Source organism: Cryptomeria japonica, chromosome 7, assembly GCF_030272615.1.
Source record: "Cryptomeria japonica chromosome 7, Sugi_1.0, whole genome shotgun sequence".
Taxonomy (NCBI): domain Eukaryota; kingdom Viridiplantae; phylum Streptophyta; class Pinopsida; order Cupressales; family Cupressaceae; genus Cryptomeria; species Cryptomeria japonica.
The window spans coordinates 752,012,685-752,035,363 of NC_081411.1; the positions used below are offsets into that span (position 1 = coordinate 752,012,685).

General features: G+C 34.6%; 1 protein-coding gene across 1 annotated transcript; it reads right to left on the minus strand.

The window, feature by feature from the left end:
• Positions 1-4,746: 4,746 nt before the first annotated feature.
• On the minus strand, positions 4,747-12,630 carry LOC131076403 (disease resistance protein RUN1-like). The gene is made up of 6 exons (XM_059207788.1): positions 11,769-12,630; positions 10,553-11,645; positions 7,480-7,545; positions 7,053-7,364; positions 5,553-6,956; positions 4,747-5,468 (listed from the first exon to the last, which is right to left on the minus strand). The coding sequence occupies exons 1-6, from the start codon at positions 12,056-12,058 to the stop codon at positions 4,980-4,982; spliced, it is 3,654 nt and encodes a 1,217-aa protein (XP_059063771.1). The 5' UTR covers positions 12,059-12,630; the 3' UTR covers positions 4,747-4,979.
• Positions 12,631-22,679: the final 10,049 nt, after the last annotated feature.

A 22,679-nucleotide genomic window follows, 5' to 3' on the forward strand; every position in this document is an offset into this window, starting at 1 on the left:
AGCAGCACTGTATGAGCCTCTACCATCAGTGTTATAAGGGATCATCGAGGGTTTTCTTTGCCATGATCGACGTTCACACGGATTGGCCGTTGGTTGGGTTCAGGTGATAGAGTAGATGATGACTAAGGGGACCCGCTATGCATGGGGGCCATGTGTGTTAGCACACCTGTACATGGATTTACATGAGGTAATGTACCGAGAGGCTAGATCACTAGGGGTAGGGATCACTTTGCTGCATATCTGGGCTTGGGAGCACCTGCCAGTCACACGACTGGTATGCTTGAGGTTTAGGGCGATAGATTAGCCCTATGTGTTTATGTATGGAGGTTTGATGAGCCAGCCCCATTTGGGAAAGTTGGAGTTTTGGCAATGGGCATTGGCTAATTTAGATATGGTCATATGGAGGCCATACCTTGATTGCGAGCCTTGGGAGGATGATGGAGAGGCCCTACCGTATGTATTTGTGACACATTTTTTGATTGGTTGTACATCCTACTATGTGGAGAGACAGTTGCCAGGGAGAGTGATGAGACAATTTGGGCGAAGGCAGGGTTCGCAGAGGGGTTCGGGGGAGTATGCACGGGTAGTGCGGGAGAGATTTCAGTGGGGGCCAGTGTTACCTTATGATCATGCCCTGATAGAGTTTTGGACATTATAGGCGAGACCATGGCAGGTGAGGTCAGAGATTGTGGATGCAGGGGTGACAAAGGAGTACACACAGTATCGTATCGCGCATCCATTTCCACAGATTTAAGATCCTATAGAGCCCATACCACCGTTTAAGGATGACAGGAGAAGGCGACGGAGGAGGAGATGAGGCAGGGGTGGAGGATTGAGGAGATGGTGAGGGTGATGGAGGAGGGGATGGAGGTGGCGAAGGGGGTTTTGGTGGAGTTGGAGGAGGGGGAGGGGCTGGGGGTGGGCGTGGTGGATTTGGGGGTTGGGGTGGATTTGGAGGTGGAGGTGGTGGAGGAGGACGATTAAAGAGGAGAGGCAGAGGTGGGCAGCTTTTACAACTATCACAGGGTCCACTAATACAGGGAGCAGCTAGAGCAGGAGATAGGGATGTCAGTGGGGGAGAGAAGCCTATGGAGATGGGAGGGGAAGCCATAGGTGGAGGAGAGGATCCTATGGAGATGGGAGGGGGAGTTGTACGTGGAGGAGAGGGAGATCTGCGGGAGTTTATGATTATATGGTTGCAGACTCGGTTAGAGGACAGGGAGGCAGAGATTGCAACCAGGGATGTCCAACTTTTTGCATGGGAGGCTGAGTTGACTGTAGTGATGCGAGAGAGAGATGATCTGGCGGCCAAATTGAGGGAGTTGCAGGATAGAGGACGAGTTATAGCGAGAGCACAGAGTCCGACTGGGGAGGTGCTGAGGGAGATTCGAAGGGCTTAGGAGGAGATAGAATACTGGCGGGGATTATATGAGCAGACGGTACCGAGTAGTCAGCGGACACTGAGCTATTCCCAGATGCGGGGAGTGAGAGCAGAGTGGTTTAGAGGGTTCAGAGCAGTGGTGGTGTTATGGGTCCTCCTCAATAAGATAGTGAGGTGGCGAGGGAGCAACATCTAGCCAGAGTGCTATTTGAGAGATTCTATGCATTTGTTACATTGTTATTAGACTGTGACTTTGATGGCTCTTGGTAGCCAGTATATTTTGACATCATTGTACTTTGATACATGTATTCTTTTGGATGCAATATATGATGCGATATATGAGGAGATCTCATTTTTTTGTGATGATATGATATGTATATATGTGACGACATGTATGTTTTTATGCAGGATGATGATTATGAGTTATGCTTAGATTCATGCTATGGATGATTTGCTTTCAAGATGCACATGTTGATGATATGATTGCTATATGCATGCTATGGATGATTTACTTTCGAGATATACATGTTGATGATATGATTCCTATATGCATGCTATGGATGATTTTCTAACATGTGGATGCAGGTAGAGGATGGATGATGCTTTTGCAATGCTATTAATGTTCACCAAATGATGCACGCTAAAAAGGATGCAAAGAAACATAAGATTAAAACGTAGTGTTGTTAGTGACAATAAAAAATGAAAGAGAAATGAAACTATGATCCTAAACATGCATACCAAGAGAGATATAAAACAGATAATGAAGAGCATACAAAAACAAAGGAAAGACACAAAACTCTCCAAGATGCTCTCCAACATGCTCATAGTTGCTCCTCCCTTGTTCCTCTCCTCTCCAAGTTCCACATTAGTGTAGCCCTCGGCTTTTTGCACTATTATGAATGTCTTATGGAGATTCAAGATTAATGAAAATGAAGATAACTATGCAAATGCAAACAAGCTAAATATGAGAAAATACCTAATTAATCTATGTTAATTTTAACCAAAATAACAAAGAAAAGTGCTTCTAAATGCTCTCTCAAATTTACTATAATTTTGATGCATACAAAATTTCTGGATCTTTTTGAAGAAGGAATGGGCTCTATTTATAGGAAAAACGGGGCAATGGATGGTTGAGATTGAGAATTATCAACAAGGGTCAGGATTGATGGGTTTATGATCCATGTGAGAGCTTTCAACCCAATCCTAAGATGGCAAATATCAACATGAGATGGCTTGAAAGGAGAGGGAAGAAGCATTAAATGCTTGAGATGATATGAAGGTTATCTTGGGAGGTAAGGTTAGGCTTGAGTTAGATGAATAAAGCCTTTATCCAATGAATAATGCCTTTATCCAATGGACAAACTCTTGTGCAAGAGTTAGTGGGGATAACCATGGTCAAAGCAATGAATGCTTGAAGAGACTCATGAGTTAAATGAGGGTTGAGTTAAAGGGAAAGTCTCTAACCATGTGGGTGAGTTGAATTTAACCATTAATGGTTTGAAAGACTTTAGGGGTTAACTTGTTGAAGACATAAAGCCTTTAATGCTTTTCAAAAACTTTGAGGCTTTGAGAAGTGACTTCAAGTTGCTTAGGAATGTGACAATAATTAGAGAGGGTGATTAGGCTAACTAGGAATGGTTTAGAAGAATCTAGAATGTGTTAGAAGAGTCTAGAAGGACATTAGAAGAGCAAGTGGGTTTGGTGGGTGAGAGAAAATTGGATAATAGTTGCAACTTGCATTTGTAGGATAATGAAAGTGGGGGGTAGTTTAGGGATTTAAATAAATATTTGTTTATTTATTTAAATGAGGAAAGGGGGTTAAATTAAATAAATGTGCTTTATTCATTTAATTGAATTAGAGTGTGGCTTAATGAATTAATTTAAATAAATCGAATAATTTATTTAGTTAATAGAAGAAGAGGTTGAGGATGAATTAATTAAATATTAATTTAATTAACTGATTATTGATGGTTAAATAATCAAATAAATAGTAAATATTCATTTAATTAAGTGGACGGATTTATGTGACTACACACTCAATTATAAAAATTATCCTTTGATTGCTTGAAAACCATCATTACTTACATCATCCCCAAGCCATTAGTGCAATATCAATAAAGAAAAAAGCTACATCACCTGCTTGCCTCCCCCCACCCCCCAAAAAATAAATTAATGAAAATCTACATTTTATCATCACTTTTGAAGTAGGTCATTTTTGTTTTATGAAATTTTAGAAATTTAGTTTAAAATGACCTTATTTGAAAAATTAAAATTTATAAAATAAAACTAATAAATGATATTAAAAATATTTTATTTATTACTTATTTTTAAATAATATTAAATTTTTAAATTTTTATTTAGATTATAAATTGCATTTAATGGCATTTTTCATAAACTATTATTAAAAAAATATTATATTTAAATATTTTAGTATATTATTATATTAGAAGTTTCTAAATTTAGATTAAATATATTATATTTTTAATATTTATATATTGGTACTATTCAATTATATTAGTTTTCCATATGAAATTTATTTATATTTACTATTATATATAGTAATATATACTAAAAATTATTATATATCTCTCTAATCTAATATTATATTATAAAATCATATATATTGATCAATATAAATATTTAATATTATATATTTTTTTAATTTATAAATTATTTATTGCAATCTATTATTTATTATATTCTATATGCGATATACATTATTAGTATAATAAAATAATCTAATATATATTTTATGCATATTTTTAATATAAAAATATTCTAATTAATTTATAAGAAATTAATAATTAACTTTCCATAGGTTGAGATGGAGAGAGGGGGAGAGGGAGGGAGTGGGGTGGCAAGAGAGAAAAAGAGGTAGAGAGGAGTGGGTTGATAAGGAGATATAAAGAAAATATAGTAAAAAGAGTGGGGGTTGGAGAGTGGGGTGTGTGTATCGTTGGTGGGCTGGGTTTTGACAAGGAGATATAGAGAAAATATAGGAAAAAGAGGGGTACAAGAAAGAGGGGTAGAGAGAAGAAAAGTGAAGTGAAATATATATGGAGAGAGAGAATAAGATAAAGTGGGAGAGGAATAGATAAAGAAAGACATGGAGAAAAGAAAGGAAAAAAGAGAATATAAAGAAAGGAAGAGAGAGAGCTCACAAGAAAAAGAAAAAGAAAAATAAAGAATGATATACATATATAATATCCACAAAGATCTATATTCACGTTAACACACATCATTTAATTAAAAAAAATTCACTTTTAAAATTCCTATAAATCTATAAAGATCTATATTCAATATAATACTACTAATACTTTTTGAAATACCTACTTAAAAAAGATGCAATTGCTAGGTATCAAACTCAGAAATTATATTAAACATCATAAAGCATTACATTTTCCTAGCAGCTCTCCGGAGCTGGACTCTGCTGACAGAGTTATAACTTATGTCATCCACATTGAAGTCTATCTTATGTTCAGCCTTATTATCTCCTACCTTGATCAAGCCAATTTTATCTCCAAGTTTTTTAACAATTGCTAGCACGTTCTTCCCAAGGAAAAATATTACTTCTGATTGAGCGACTATGTCAACTATATCAGCTTTGTAAAAGTGGCAATAAGCTGTGAAATGCCTCCTCTAGTCTTTGCTCTTCCACCCTCACAACCAAACATGTCTCTATTTCGTCCTCTTTTCCTCTATCTTCTATTTCGACTTCCTCTCTGTTTGCTTCTATTTCGATCTCCTCGGCAGTTTGCCAGTCATAATACCCGCTCTGCAGTGTGAAACCAGCTAACAATATCCATCTATCTTTCCCAACCTTGGGTGGATATTCGAAGAATTTACGTCCTCCAGGACAACGGGGTGATAATTGCAGTTGCATTTGTGAAGAAACACAATTTATAACACAACAGATCATGATTGCATCGCCATTAGAGGAATGGACGCGCACAAATTTTGACCTGGACTGAATTTTGTGGTTAGAGAAGGAGTCAAAGACCACCAGATTCGGAAAGAGCAAAGAAGGCACAAGTGAAGACGCATCAGGGACTGCGCGAGTACATACTTTTATTTCACCTGGCCATTTCTGCAAATTTCTTGCACAACATTCAGTCAATACACAATCAGATGAAAATAATGAGAAAATTTTATTGCTAGAGACTATTATTACCTTAATTGTTTGAATGCAACGTTCAATAGCTGATCCCTTGTTTGCTCTAATTTCCACCCTCCTCAATTTGTCCATTTGCTCCAAACTTTCTATAACAGGCACATCCCAACAGGTCTCTACCCGCAAGCTTTCCAATCTCGTGCAATATTCCAAACCTTCAATTTCCTGAATTCGGTAGCAACCACCTCGTAGTTCAAATTCTCTGAGAGAAGTGGAATGTTCAAAGCTGGGAAGCTCATCCAACTCTGGACATGACACTATTTTGAGGCGTTCAAGGTTTACCAGATCACAAGTAGCCCTTATCTTCTTCAATATTTTACAGTATTTCAATTCTATTGACTTGATTGTCGTTGGCAGTGCTTCGATCTCCCTTAAATGATCCATAGAAGAAAGAGAGAGACTCTGGAGGCGCGGATAACGGTCTTCAGAGATTGAAATCCTGCAAACTTCTGTATCATGCAGAGTAATCTGCTTAAGATTCCTCAATGCAAAAGGTAAACATTTAACTGGGCACACCTGTATTGTTAAATGCTCTAAGAGATTGAGACGCTCCACAGAGTCCGGTATATATTTCAGGCTTTTACAATGAATAATTATAATTTCAGTTAAGGAGGACAAATCTCCAAGAGAGTCTGGCAAAAATTTTAGTTTGGGACATTCACGAATTACAAGATTCGTCAAGGAGGATCCTCCAAGGGAGGTGGGCAAATATTCTAGTTTGGGACAACTGCAAATTGAAAGACTTGTTAAGGACGACAAATTTCGAAAAGATGGGAAATATTCGAGGTTGGGAGAGTAAAATATTGAAAGATTTGTCAAGGAGGACAAATCTCCCAAAGAGGTGGGCAAGCCTGTCAACAACTCACTCTGTATGGTCATCTTTTGCAGTCTGCTAAGTTGACCGATGTTAATTGGCAGCTTCCTTAACCTGTCTGTCCTCTTCAAAAAGAGCTCTCTCAAGGACGCCTGATTTGTGATATGAGAAGGCAAATGCTCCACTCGCTTGCAACAAAATAGATCCAATTGTTCCAGCTTTGTGATGTTTTGGAAATCCTCTGGCCTAAGTATGAGTTCTTCACACAAAGATAAATCGAGATATTGCAGGAGAGTCAGTTTCTTAAAAGAAACCGGCAACATCCTCAATTGCGTGCACCATCTCAAATCTAGAAATCGCAGATTTCTCAAGTTGCCAAAACTAATGGGTAGTGATGATAGCTCTTTACAGTATTGTAATTGCAGGTGCTCCAATGATTGAAGACGGCAAAATTCTTCAGGCAGGCTTCGAATATTGAAACCACTTGTGATTACTATCTTTTTCAATACACTGAGACGTCCTATTGAGTTTGGAATTCTTTGGAATTTGACGCATCCTGAAATGACTAACTCTGTTAGCTGCACAGGAGCCTGCAAACCATTTCCGAATTAAAAAACGCAATTTTTTAAAACAATTATTAAAGGAAAAAATACCAATTCAATAGAGTTGTAAGGGAGGATGCTTACATCGCTGTCAACCTCCCAGAGCCCTTGTAAGTGATGTTCCTCTCCGTCTTCGTATAATTCTAAAACCCTCAATCTTTTCAATGAAAACCCTGAGGGGAGATTTCTCTGCGTAATTTGGAACCAGCGAAGCCAGACCAGCCCTTCTGCTACTTCACCCAATGTTTTATTAAAATAATCTCGTCTAATCACAAAAATCTTTGGTCCAAGTAAAGAGGGCGCAAGTGACAAATTTCCTCCAATAGGATTTCCCATGAGTTGCTCGTCTGAGCTGACCCTGCTGGAACGGCTCATTATGGGGAAGGACATTCCGTGCTGAATCAGAAATGCATTAAATGATAAGTAAAATAAGCATAAACCCAAAGCCATTTTCGAAAATTAAAACTAGTAGAACTAGAGAAACAAAGGACACGGAAAACCATATAGGTACCTCATGGAAATTCCAAGTTTTTATTTCGCTTGAGACAGCCATAATTCCTCGAATGTCATTTCTTTTCTGCAACAAATAAAAAACAGAATCTCATATAAATGAAAGTAAATTTGTTGGCTGTTCGTGAAGGAAACAGGGGAGTAGCAAAATAAAGACAAACGGATTTATATTAAACAAAATAAAGTATTACATTGATTGACTGAGTTTCTGCTCGTACATTTAGACTTTCTTCAGACGAACACCTTACATTCATCAGCTCTGTGGAGCTGGTCTCTCAGAAGAGAGTGCATACAAAATGCAGTGCTATGAAATATATAGACCTTCTACATACCACGGAGGAGAGAGGGCATACATAAAATAATATATTTTGAACTGCCCAAAAAGCATGTGATTTGACAAAAAGACAGGTTGAAGAGTACATGATAATCCATCCAAATTCAAGGAAAATCTGCTTCAATCTCTGTTTGTGACAAGTCTGCAGATATGATGTACATATGGAAGATTTGATACATGGCAAGTTACTCGGGTAGTTGAGATTATTTCCAATACTCCCCTTTAATCTCAACTACAATTCCTTCACTTCCTCTGATTTCATTTCCTGATCAGCATCTAAAACCTTTAAATACTAGAGATCAAACCTAGGAAATCCCATGATTCTATTGGGATGCTCTAACCATGAGCTCTGACCCTTGTTTCGGTAATCAGTCCATTGTAGGTTCAGGTGATTCACTTCTTTTATCAACAAACCCTTGTTTTGGTAACCAGTCCATTGTAGGTTCAGGTGATTCACTTCTTTTATCAACACCTCCCAAAAAGTCACACTGCTGGTGCTCGGGGATCTCAATTTCAGTGGGCTCTACTGACCTCAAACATGCTTACACAAATCCAGAATGCTATTGACAACTTCACCAATCTTTTTATGACTTTTGACAAATGATATCCTCCTCTGGTCTCCTTTATCACTCCTCTTTCTTACATTGTTCTGCAGACATCAAACATGCTATCCTAAAATCTCACTTTCTATCAACCTAGACACATACTTATGCTCCACAACATTGACTCTCTCAACCTAAAGACTTACCCATGCAACTTTTTCAAACTTCCTACTACCTCATGATCTACAAAGACAACTTCAAAATAGACAAAAGTGACAAAATGAAACATATTCAGACTGATTCTCTTTCACCAAACCCAAATTTCTTCCTCTACTTAGAGCTTTGACAGCTTCCAGTTCCTTTGGACTCTTCAACAATGACCTCCTTGGCTAACTAATTCTTTATACTGACAACTACAATCATTGCACCAGTCTCTCCATTTTCTGCTATCTCGTTTGGAAACAACCTTTCATTTAACAGTTTTGTATTCACAACGTTCTCCTTCCTTTTGGTAGGGTGATTAGTTATCTCCACACAACGGCCGCTCACAGCTTCCTCTAACTACTGAAAATTCTTCTCTATCTATTTATTCATTCTTGCAAACTGGTGGTTTGTCTCCTTTGAGTGGACATCGATCATTTAAACCCTCGACTTCTTCAAAAGCAATGATTTATATCTTTAAAATAAAACTTGACCATTACAGCTCCTCTAACGGCTACAACTTTTGTCTAGCAACAGTGAGATCTATATAGGATTTTATCTTCCAATAGGCTACTTCAACTCTCCTTTAGTGCCAGCTTCACTGTGTCTTGAATTTGATTAGCAAGAGGCCCGGTAGAAAGACTCTTCATTTGAGCTAACCTGAAAACACGAGTCCCTTCGAGTGGCCACTCTTGGATATCAATCCTTGAGGCTTGTAATAACATGTACCAATTTTCCCCTACTCTACCCCGCTAAATATAAAACTGGAATAATTGTCAAGAACAAGATCTTCAATTCTCAAGTCTAATAAAGGGGCTAAGACTGACGGCCAACTACTGAATACAACCCTTCAACAGCTATTAATCCAAACCCGACTTCTTTCGATATTTGACAGGCTTCAATATAAACACACTTCTCCTTTCTTTGACTGGGCGACAATGTTTGGCAGCAGAACTGGCTGATAGGTCAGAACAAAACACACACAAACGCAGAACAGAAGAGAGAAAAGGATTTGAACTATCTCACAGTCTACACATCTCACAGAAGGCAACCATTACAAAGTTACATACTCAGTCACACAACCCACACAATCTTCCAGCTCTCAAGGCTCTTGCACGACTGACCACATATAGCTTTCTCTCAAACTACAACTCTCCCTTATATCTTTATGGTCTCTAGGCTCTTAAATGCTTTGAAATCTCTTGATCAGCTGCGGCTTATTTTAACTATTTTCCCTTGGCTTCATCTGAAACCAATGATCTTCCTTAGACAGTAGCACTAGTAGGTTTTCCCCCTTAAGAATGCAAGGGTTTCTACAATGACAGTGACTAGACTTAACACTGACCTTGTTCTCACCCTAGACTGGACTCAAGTGGATCACATTGATTTCTCCATTCCTTTCTCACAGTTTCAAACCCTCGGCTCTGATACCACATGAAGGAAACAGGGGAGTAGCAAAATAAAGACAAACGGATTTATATTAAACAAAATAAAGTATTACATTGATTGACTGAGTTTCTGCTCTTACATTTAGACTTTCTTCAGACGGACACCTTACATTCATCAGCTCTGTGGAGCTGAACTCTCAGAAGAGAGTGCATACAAAATGCAGTGCTATGAAATATATAGACCTTCTACATACCACGGAGGAGAGAGGGCATACATAAAATAATATATTTTGAACTGCCCAAAAAGCATGTGATTTGACAAAAAGACAGGTTGAAGAGGACATGATAATCCATCCAAATCCAAGGAAAATCTGCTTCAATCTGTACATATGGAAGATTTGATACATGAAACTTACTGGTAGTTGAGATTATTTCCAACAGTTCGAGCACATACATGGAGTAATTAGTTAATATGGATCAATTAAAATGGGCTAGGGATACTGGTTAACTCGTAGAAACAATAAATTTCTTAGGCATGAACATACGGGTAGAGAGACATTTTCCTTTTTAACTGTTTACTCATAACATAAAACTAAGTATTAACTTCACCTCTGTCTGTTTCTCGGCGTTAATAATCTGTTGCGGTAACCAAAGCCGGTAAGGAGAATGCTGAATTGCAATTTCCCTTCCTAAATCTCTCAAGTGATCATGCATTTTTATGCGATTATTCTCATCAAGTTCAACCAAACATTTATTAAAAAGTTTTTCCCAGCCATGTAGACCACTCCAATCTGTTCCGTTCCATACTTCAATTGCCAAACAGTTCTCTTCTCCTATAAAGAAACAAGCAGTATCAAGAAACATCTCTTTCTCTTCGTAATCAAGGGCATCATAACTTAATTTGAGTTTCTCCTTAATATCATTAGGCAATATTCTCGATAGCTTATCCAATAGAGACTCCCAATATACTTTGCAGAACTGTCCATATAACTGTGCTCCAAATACCTTGAGAGACAGGGGTAATCCACTGGAAACCTCTACAAACCTTTCAACAAGCTTTTCAAATCCAATGAAAGGAATAGATTTTGAGAAAGCGTGCCAACAAAAAAGCTGATTTGCATACAAATGATCAAGTGCTCTCATTTTATACACAGAGCATATGCCCTTAGATCTAAGGGCTTCATTGTCACGTGTTGCAACAATGATAAGACTACCACCCCATAGAAGGTTGTCTTTTACAGGCAACAGAGCATCTAGCTGGTCTGCATGATCCACATCATCTAGAACAATGAGCACTCTGGCAGATGTCAAATGCTTTTTAAGAAATGCCTTACCTTGCTCTATGCTGTCAAATGTTAGATCTTTTTTGACGCCAAGGTCTTTGAGGAGTTGAATCTGTTTGTTCTGCAACATGCCTTTGGTTGCACTATCTCTAACATCAAAAATAAAACTGCACCTCTCCATGGATGAAGACTTTTTGTTGTAAAAATGTTTGGCAAGTGTGGTTTTGCCAGAGCCACCCATGCCCCAAATTCCCACAATTTGTACAGCCCGATCACCATGGCCAGATTGGAGTGTATTCATCTCAAAGTCTAGTAGTGTTTCTTCGAGACCGACTGGATGGTTTGCAACCACCAATGGCGCTTTGTTTATTTCTTTTAATACAATATTCACAATATTCTTCAGAAACCTCCTTTCATCTCTGAACAAGTAAATACATTGAAAAAACAAAATAGGACAAATGATTAGGCTAAAATGAAATACATAAATTAAGGGAAAGAACACACATTTATTTAGGATGGGAGTCCAAATGCTTAGTACTCACTCATTATTTTTAATGATTTGCCCAACGTAAAAGGAGACATTGTTCAGTGCCAATTTCCACTCTTGAAGCTTTTCTGGGCTGCACCTACCCTTCATATCATACTCCTCAAAAGCATCAACATAGATTCCCTTCCCTTGAGGTACATATCTGAGATCTGTAGGCTCTACATAGTAGAATACAGGAATAATTTTGGCCCCAGTTTTAAGCATAAATGAGAGCTCTGCTAAACACCAAGGTGAGTTTGCATAATTCTCAGAAAAAATTGCTATATGAACCGAAGCATTACGCATTGCTGCTTCTAAGGTTGCAGGCAAGAAATCGCCATACTCTGACTCCTCTGAATCTAAAAAAGCTGTCACCTCTATCTCCTAAAGGATATTATAGATACTGCTAGCTAGTGTGTCTTTGACATCTGGTCCACGATGATTGATGAACACATCGTAGCAGGGCTTTTGCAGGAGTGATGAGGCACAAGTAGATGCAGATGGTGCGAGTTCATGAAAAGCACCCATATTATCATCATCCTCATTCTTTCGTTTATGACCTGCTATAGAAGTAGACGCCATAGAATCGGATGGAAGTGAAGGCGATGAACGCAAGAAAGCAGGCTCAGTGTTCTGCGAGGTGAAACGCCAAGAATTTTCAGAAGCGAGGAACTAGGTTAAGTAAGTGATGAGACAAGATATGATGTATTGCATAGATTGAGTGGGTTTTTTTTCTATATGAAATTGCGTGGAGGAAACGCAGAATTTGAAAAGAGCGGGTGAGGAATCTTACAAGTTACCTAGGTTGTAAGTGATAAAATAGAAATTTGATCGATCGCACAGATTGAATGGGTGTTCTTTGATATGAATTTGCGTGGAGGGAGAGCGGAATTTGAAAAGAAACAGTAATGAAAACTGGCGGTAAGAGGGAGCGACGGATGAATCTTAGAATGACGTGGGGGATGTGATTTGTGCCTGAAACTAGGTGGAAGAGGTGGACCCATTTCGTGAAAAACATGGTGATAAAAGATGTGGGAACTCGCACTAATGGAAGAAGGGCGTTCTGATAAAGGAGTCGGTGGAGCCAAGCCTGGAATTTGACGGTCTATTTGGCCGTTTTTCTACTTTTAGATCATATATGACAACCAATAAAATTATTAAACCATATGCATTGACAGGTTATTTTTTCTAAAAAATATAAATATGACACTTCAAATTATTAATAAACCGTAAAAAATCATAATAGGTAATATTGATATATATTATTTTAGAAGGTTTATTATAAAAATATAAATTTATTTAGAATATTTTGAAATGATACAATTAAGATATAATTGTTTCTAATTTTTTTATTTTTTTTATATGAATTTTTATTATGTTTTTTGTTATAGAAATTTAGAAATTTTGTCAATTTAATTTTAAAATATTTTTTTATAAGATTGTCTTAGTCTTTAGATATCAATTTAGAAACTTCTCATAATTGAAATGATAAGGCATAATCATTTCTAAATTTTAAAATATTGTAATAAAAAAAATTAGAATAGCTTCTATTTTAATTATAAACAATATTTTTAGGTGTGAATTTAGAAACTTAGTAAATTTAAGATTTTTGTGTGTTTTAAATTTTTACATTCTTTTTATTGGATTTTTATTTCTTTTCACATCAATTGAATTTTATTGTAGCTTCTGTGAAGCCATGAAGCTTCTGTGAAGCATGAACATTAAAGGATTTATTTTACTGTAGCTTCAATCTATGAAGCTTAAGATATTAATTTTGTAAGTGCATAAATTGTTTTTATTTTATTCATTTTATTGTAGCTTAAATTTCAATGTGTGAAATCTTGAAAGTATTTATTTTACTGTAGCTTCAATCTGTGAAGCTTAAAGTAATTATTTTAGTAGATTGAAGCTTAAGGTATTTATGTTGTAAGTATTTTTTTGATGCAGGTGAGAAGCTCTTTTTAGTTATCATATTTCCTTGAATTATTTTACTCCAGAAAAAAATTCTTCTTTTTGGTGCCCTCCAATTTTTGTAAATTTGTCTTTCTTTCTGTAAAAATTAAGTGCATGTTTTTTTCAAAAAATTGTAAGTTTGTAATATAATTATTTTATTCATAAAAAAAAAAATTGTTTAGGTTCTTCAAAAATATGTCTTCAAAGAGAAAGAAACAAGCTACCATTGGAGAAATGTATAGGTGGACCAAAGAGAAGGATTCTGGAACTTCTGGTAATTCGGTGTTAAATGAACAATATCATAATAAGGATTTGAGAGAAACTTATAAGAAAATTTTTGGGTCTTCTTCTGAGGATGATTCAAATGAAGAAATATTTCAATCTGGGGAAGGGGATAGTATTAATGTTGAAATTGGGGAGGGATCATGATCAAATATTAATCAAGGGAAGGAAAAAGTAAAAAGAAAATTTCGAATGGAATGGCTAGAGAAATTTGTGTGGTTAAACTATTTGAAGCATGATGGTAAGATAGTAATGAAATGCAAATATTGTGAGAAATATAAGTTGCTAGGACCATGGGGGATAGGGGGTGGATGTATTAATTTACAATGTGATGCTCTTGTCACTCATGAAAAATCTATGATACATAAAGATGCTCAAACAAGATGGATTAATGCGTCAGAAAAAAAAAGATAAAGTCTATTCCTGATCATATTTTAGAGGTTGAAGATGTCAATAGGGAAAGAGTAATTACCACATTGAAAACAACCTATTTTGTTTGTCAGGAAGATTTATCTTTATCTAAGTATGAGAAGATATGTAAATTTCTCATGGATTTAAGAACTCCTAATATGCCAAAATATCAAGACTATTCAGCTTACACAAATCGTAAGGGTGCAAATGATTTTCTTTTTTGCATATCAAAATATCTTGAGCAAATTCAAATAGATGAGATGCTGAAAAGTCCTTTTTTTCAATAATGATTGATGAAAGTATTGATCGAATCTTAGAGCAACATCTTGTTGTTTATGCAATATATTTGACATTAGAGGGTCATGGGGCACCTATATCTATGTTTATGAAAATGATGTCTGTGTCAAATGGAAAAGGGAAAACCATATATGATACTATCAATCAATTGATGAATGATAGAGGTCTTTCACTAACAAAACTAATAGCTGTCTCAACAGATGGTGCTTATGCAATGGTTGGGCGTGAAAATGGGTTTGTTTCTCTTATGAAACAAAATATTCCAAATCTTATTTCAATCCATTGCATAGCTCATCGTGAGTCACTAGTAGCAGCAGATGCTTCTAAAAAGATACCTGAATTATTATTTGTTGAAAAAATAGCAAATAAAGTGCATTCATGGATCCAAAATTCACCAAAGAGAAATAATGAGTTGAATGAATTACTTAGAGTTATGGAAATTGATGTTTTGAATGTTTTACAGATCCACACAATTAGATGGTTATCCAGAGGAGAAGTCATAATAAGGCTTGTGAAGCTTATGCCAGCCATTTTAACTTTGTGGAAAAAAGATAAGAAGTGTTCAACATTATATGAAAAGACAAGGATTTATTCTGTTCAATTTTGTTTGCATATGCTTGCTGATGTTTTGGGTGAACTAAATAAATTGAATAAGATTTTTCAAGAAGAAAATGTAGACATTACTGTTATTGGTTTGGCTCTTGATGAAGCAATAGGAAATTTATATATATGGTTTTTGAGGGAAGGTACATTTGTAGAAGGTACAACTTATCTTTCAAAATTCTTGATTGATTCTCAATTTGGGTGTATTGAAGTCAAAGAAGATGGTGTCACTGATAAACATGAATTTCTATACATCCCTATTCCAATTGAGGGATTTCAGTATGGTGATTTAGGGAAGCATTCCATGCAACCTCGTATTGAAGGAACAAAACAAAGTTGTCAACGCTTGACAGAAGGCTATATCCAATCTCTCATTGATTCTTTAAATGAAAGATTTCCAGATCTTCCTCTATTTAATGTAGCAAAACTTTTCAGCCCTTCTTATTATCCATCAGATCATCAAACTCAAGATAATGTCTCAAAGCGTTGGCTTGATAAGCTTCTCCAACATTTACAACACACTACAAATAATGTATCCATATTTGATGTGAATGGTTACAAAAGACAGTTAAACTCTTTTGTTGACTCATTGCATTCAAGTTGTGAGGGTTTTAAGATGAAAGATGCATGGAGAGTCTTTCGTAACATAGAATATTGGCATAGAAGCTATCCTCATATGATGAACTTATGGCAAGTTGTTCTTACTATTCCTGCAAGTACTGTTGATTGTGAAAGAGGGTTTTCAAAACAAAACATTATCAAAGATGTTAGATAGTCAAAGCTAGCTTTGCATACATTGGATGCATCAATGAGGGTATCCTTAAATAGGTCCGAAATAAATGATGTAAATTGGAATGAAGTATATCATATATGGAAGAATACAAAGTCAAGAAGAGTTCTTGACCTTTGATATCATTTGTTTGTATTTCTCAATTTCAAATTAATAAAATAAAATAAAAATTCTCTTTCATTTTAGATTATTACATGTTTTACTTGTTAGTAGCATTTTTTAAGTTATAATCTCTATTAAAAATAATTAACTAATTTCAATAATATATAATAATATACTTTAAATTAATAGCAACATTATTTGCACATTGATTTATTTAAAATATATATATATTTTTCTAATTTTGGTATGTATCATTGATTAAATTGATTAAAAAATTTAAATATAAAAAATTAATATTTAATTATTAACAATTTTTTTTTAAATTGACACTTAATATTTTTCTTAAAACGTAAAATGAAAGGCATTACAATGACTAAACCGTCATAAAAAACTATATGACAGGTAGGGATGACCGTCAAATTCCAGGCCTGGGTAGAGCCATTGCAATACAGCTCCAGCTCTCCATACAAAAAAGGAGGGGGTAAAGAAAGAATACAAGTGGAGAATGTGATCATCACAATATGCCTATACATTGTGTATATCTTATTTTTAGATAAAGGAATACAGTGTCATCTGTTGGTACTTTAAATGGGGCCATTAGAATAATATTAAATAAATCCAGCTATGATAAAAGAGTTCTAGAGTTATTTCGAATATAATTTTACTTTTAATTGTTTTAAAAAGAGAGAGGTGTGTAAAGAATAAAGGTAGAGAATGAGACTATCATAATGTATGTCATCGTTATTTGGAATATAATTGTATGTCATATCTAGTTATTTAGAATATAATTTTAGTTATTTCGAATATAATTTTAGTTGTTCGTACAAAAAGATGAGGTGTGTAAAGACAAAAGTGGAGAATGGGACCATCACAACTATGCTGTATGTCATATATCACAATAATGATAGACATCTTTAAATTTTAATTTATAAAATAAAATATATTTCTATTAAAAATGTGATATGACAATATTATGATATTGTTTGATAAGAGATTTATTATATATGTATGTATGTATGTAATTGAAACTAATATTTAGTTAGATTTTAATGATGACTTTTTTTTTGTTACAAACATAAAAATAATTAAGCAGTATTTTTTTTAATTATTCAAGTGATTTTTTTTTTTTAATTTAAAAATTCTACTAGTTATTATTCACATTCAAATCCATATTTTCATGATTGATCTCCACACATGTAGAAGTGAAAGTGCCCTTATAATTCATGGAAATGATCTTGACTTCACAAACTATTACAACTTGCTCACCTTGATCTTTGATATCTAAGTGCTCGTGAGGACTAATAGAGTTTATAGACACCTTTAGGAATTTTGAAATGTTTTTGACATTGAAAAATATATGGTAGATATGCAAAGAAATAGAAAATTCTTGAATTTTCTTGTCTTTGACACTCCATTGAAACCTACAAAATAGACAAAAGCATGCACAATAAGCAATGCCCATCACACAATTTGAGATAGTATGAAATACAACTTGCTTGAGAAGGAATTATCTTCAATTTAAGAAAAAGAAAAATGTAAGAGATTTCACTTGTTATAGAATGTGATATAAGGCTCAAACTATGTAAAATAAAGATCTAACTATATTTTTTTCTCAATGAGATGGCTTTGCCTATATGTGGACAAATGTAAAAAGAGCTTTGCATATACACACAAAAGTAAGAGTGTTGTAATTACACAAAAAAGGACTCCAATTAAACACAAGTGACATGCCGAAAGGTCGTCATATGAATATAAACTAGATTTAACTATACAAATAGTGTGATCCAAAAGAGTTTTGTCTCAATATGCTAATAAATCTCTATCTAGTACCAAAAAGTGATCATAATTAGACTGGATAATGCAAGAGATGAAATTTCTTGCTTTGCAACTCCATCTTGTACTTTTACACTTATTTTAGTGTCCATTACTTAAGTATGTTTAAGATTATTTTTGACTAATTTTAGCTTCCTTAATGATCACAAATAGACCCCACAAGAGTCCTAAACTCAAGAAGTCATGCCTAGACTTCCTAGAAATTTTTTAAACTATACTTCTCAAGAACCTAATGTCCTTGGGCATTTTGGCCTTAAATGTAACAATCCTTCATGCTAAGGTCTAAGTTTAGGTTTACAAAAGTATAAGTTTCCCTCTCTTCTATGCCCTAATTTGGCTATCTTTCTAATGATTGGTTGCCCAAAAACTTAGTTGACATTCATATAAAATCCTAGATTCTTTCCCCCAAAACACATTAGATTTCCTACTAATAGAAGAACACAAAACTTAGTGTCTCTATCTTTTGTTTCTACACAAGGGATTACATAAAACACTATTCAAAAGTGAGGAGGCTAAATATTAGAAATCTAAAGCACATAGGCTTAGGCATATAATCATAATCCTTATATCATAAATTTCTACTATTTTCCTCCTCCTCTTGATTATATCTTATTTTATTTCCTCTCTTCTTAGTATGTAAAATCTCTTCTATAGGTCCTCATACTTCAAATAAAAAACTTCTTCTCAATTTCCCTCTTATCTAAATCTCTTTAATGTGATCCTTCTATTTATAAATGTATGAATGCATGTATGTATATATGTGCGTGTATAATAATTCATATATTTGAACATATATATATATATATATATATATATATATATATATATATATATATATATATATATATATATATATATATATATATATATATATATATATATATATATATATATATATATATATATATATATATTGTTCATCAAGTTCATGAATGAGTAATCATGCAATTTTCGAGGTAAAATCCTATCAAGCTTGGAATATACTAGCCAAAAAATTGTGCAAGATGAGAAGTAAAAATTGATTTATCAAGGAAATGCAACCGAATAGACAAGACAACCAAAGCCAAAATAGTGTTACAACATTAGGTACCATTTCACCTATGACTTATGGTGAACATCATAACAATATAAGCAACAAGACACAGTTTAGTGTGTGTGTGTGAATTCTCAGGGTCATGGTGCACATGTCATTCTTCTTGATTTGCTTCCCTTTCCCTAGTGATGCTCTCCCTCCTTGTCTGAGAGGGGAAAATTAATTTTGTGCATCCACCTTATTAAACCAACAATGTAGTTAGTCCATTAATCATAGTATAAATAATTCACTAACATTAGAAATATAATAAATTCACATCTACATCTGGTTAAGAACACCAATATACCAAGGGGGGTGAATTAGTATATGCCAATTAAAAAATAATCCAACATTAATTATCATTAATAACATCTCCAATCATCTCATCTAGCCTCAAGACCAAAATATTATTAGTAGCATTTATTGATCTTTCCTTAACCATTAAGAAAATTATTAAAATGATGAACATAAATACATATTCATGCAAATGAACACTATATTTATGTAGAAACATTGAAGGAAAAAACCATAGGGAGAATAGTTTCTTCAATCTACTATCAAAATCAAGCCTCACAAAGATAAAATAAAGGACTTACAATGTTTAGTAGGCACCAACCTAGTTGTTGAGACCTACCTAGTTGTTGAGACCTCCAAAATTTGACAAATTTTGAGGACCTATTAAGAGAAAATTGCTTGTGACACTCATAAACAACCTTGCAAAATCTATCCAAGTAGCCCACTTTGGAGATGAGTGTCTTGACAACCATTATTTTTCATGAGGAACCACCATGGAATCTTGTTAGCCTCTTATTGGTGAGTTTCCATGACCATTTGTAACTTCCTAGGATCATATATGATGAGTTTTTGAAGTACTTATTTTGGGGTCCTGAGGTAGGTTTGTTGTTTGCATATTGATAAATTTACCAGAGTAGCAGTTTTCAGAATGTGATATTTTGATATTCAAGTCAAACAAATATTTTTTTTGTGATTTTTTGCATTTCAATCATCTCCCATGTTAGTTTCTAGAGCCCCAAGCCTCCATTTGATGTTTTATCCAAGTCAAATCCAAATGCAGTTTAATTAGATTTATTGATAAAACAATGTTAAAATTGCTAAAGTGGCTTCACATCTTTATTTTTATTTCATGACCTAATGACTTGCATACCAAGTGGCCTATTCCTAGTGATTCTCTATATTCATCTACTGCATCACCTGGTTGTAACACCCCAAAACTTCATTTGATATTTTTTCAAGACCAAAACCAAACTGACTTTGCAGAGGTAGGATAGTAGCATTTTTGGAAAGTTTCAAAGAACCTAACTCTGGCCATTAAGATCTCAAACATGTGACCAATTCAATCTAAAACTCCTTGCGCACATGCTTATAGTATCCAGATGAATTGATTCCCCCTGTGGTGGCCTCCAAAACCAAAGTTTGATATTTTTCAAAGTAGTGATTGGACAGGGTTCAGAAGGGTTCAACATGTGAAATTTTCAAAAAATGCTTGAGTAGGCAACTTCGAGCATTCAAATGTCTTGCCTCAAGAATCACCATAAGGATCTATTTGGTATTTTTGATTCTTCATATAACATTCAATGTGTGTGCCAATTTCTGAGGCTTAGGGAGATGATTTGATCAATTTTCAGAGGCAGTTCCAAGGGCTACACTAGTGGTTTTGGTCACAATTAAAAGACATCAAACATCAAATTAAATGACAACTCGCTCAGTTTTTCAGGTCCAGACTATGTCAAAATAAGGTTTTAGAGAAATTTTCAGAGGTCAACTTTGTTCATAAATGATTTTTTTTTAGTTAGGCCCACCAGGGACCTAGCTAATGTTGCGACCTAGTGAGATCAATTAATGCTCAATTTTTAAAAAATGTGTATTATTTAAATCATTTTGATTAAAATAATGTTATATCCAAAATTATGGGGGTGATGAAAGAAAATGAGATTATCTAAATCATTCGACTGGTTTAAAGAATCTTGGTCATGCAAAAATAAATTAATTAAATCATTTCATAATGATTTAAATGAGGGCATAATGAAACCGTTGAGCAACCTAAAATAGTGGATCATGTGAAAGCATTGTTCATCAATGAACGAAATTATGATTTTTCTTTGGAGTAGCAACATGCCTGGTAGACATAAGGAGGCGACCGAATGTATCAGACTAAAGATTTGTAGAGAATATGAGTCAAGAGTTGAACCCATGTTGTGTGTTGTTGTGCTTGTTTTTAGTGAAGACATGGCTTAAGAAGATTCTAATTGCAGCATTGTAGCCTCATAAGCTCAATTTGTGAGAAAAGGTGCATAAAATAGTAACAATGTAGATGCAGATGATTACACAGAGCACCGCATGGAGGATGTTTAAAGATTGTGCACGGGCATGTTCTCTTGATACCTTTAGATCGTTTGGGTAGGTATGAAATTTTGTTTAAACTGTGCTATGATCACCACACGATTCAGACACAAATCATATGCCTTGTCTATTTGCAGCCAAAGAAAAGGTCATTTCTATGTGGACGCACACAATAAATTAATGGGCAAGTTGTTGGGTTGATGAGAAATAGTGTGAGGTTATAGAACAAGATGTGTAGAAGTGATAAAATTATTCTTTCCCATCTCAAGTGTTGAGCAATAGAATAAGTAAAAGTGTGGTATCACAACCACATGTGATAATTCTCATGAAATAAAATGCTTTCAAGAAGATGGTATGACTGAGTTAATTTTTCATCCGAGTAAAAGATAAATCATTGGGTAAAATGTGAAAAGGGTGAGAACATGGTGATGCAACAAAGAAAATTTTATTCTCACTTTGAGGGAATGTTTTTACTAGAATGTGAAATTCTTAGATGCCAAATCATGGAAATGAATGTTACTACCACAATGAAGGGCTACAACACAAATGATGACTTCAAAAAGAAGGAAAATAATTTCATGTGCAACATTGGTTTAAAAAAGAAATTAGTTGCAAATGAATGCGCTTGGGGAATTATTCTATCAAAAGGGATAAGCTGCAACATGGGACACTTTCTATCAAATGTAATATTATTTTCTTTTCACATGATAAGAATATGAGAAATGGATTATGTTAAAAGGGAAAAATATGTGCAGCTATTGATCATATAATTTTCACTTTGTGAAAAATATTTTGATCAAACTTGAAGTGTGTTTTCATTGGAAAAGAATGAGGTAGAAAAGGACAAATAATTTGTTGAAAATAAGGTAAAGAGTATGCAGATAGAGACAAATTTCCAATTGCAAACAAAAGGTGGGGAAGTGCTAGAGTTTTTTTTTTTATTGCCAAGTGGTAAGGGTGAGGACAGAAGATTCAGATTCAAATTTGAAAATCAACATCAAAGAAGAAGCCAAGTCACTTTTACGTTCATCTTAGGGTTTCACTTTTGTCTTTTAATTCTTCTCTACTCTTCATTTTGAAGAGTTCTTATGTGATTTCTTGGAAGCAAGGCTTCTGAGTGTAGGTCTAGATTTAGAGTATGTAGGGTGTGATTTTTAGCCTGTAATTATTTTACTGTTTTAAAATAGTTCTTTACCAGAATGTATGAATGTTTTATATGTTTT

Bases quoted from the DNA above. Each gene is read 5' to 3' on its own strand.
- LOC131076403 (XM_059207788.1), bottom strand. From the start codon at position 12,058: ATGCGTAATGCTTCGGTTCATATAGCAATTTTTTCTGAGAATTATGCA. The intron at 7,546-10,552 runs GTGAAGTTAATA...TATTTGTTGCAG, and splicing joins ACGCCGAGAAACAGACAGAG to AAAAGAAATGACATTCGAGG. The intron at 7,365-7,479 runs GTACCTATATGG...TTTCTGATTCAG, and splicing joins AAACTTGGAATTTCCATGAG to CACGGAATGTCCTTCCCCAT.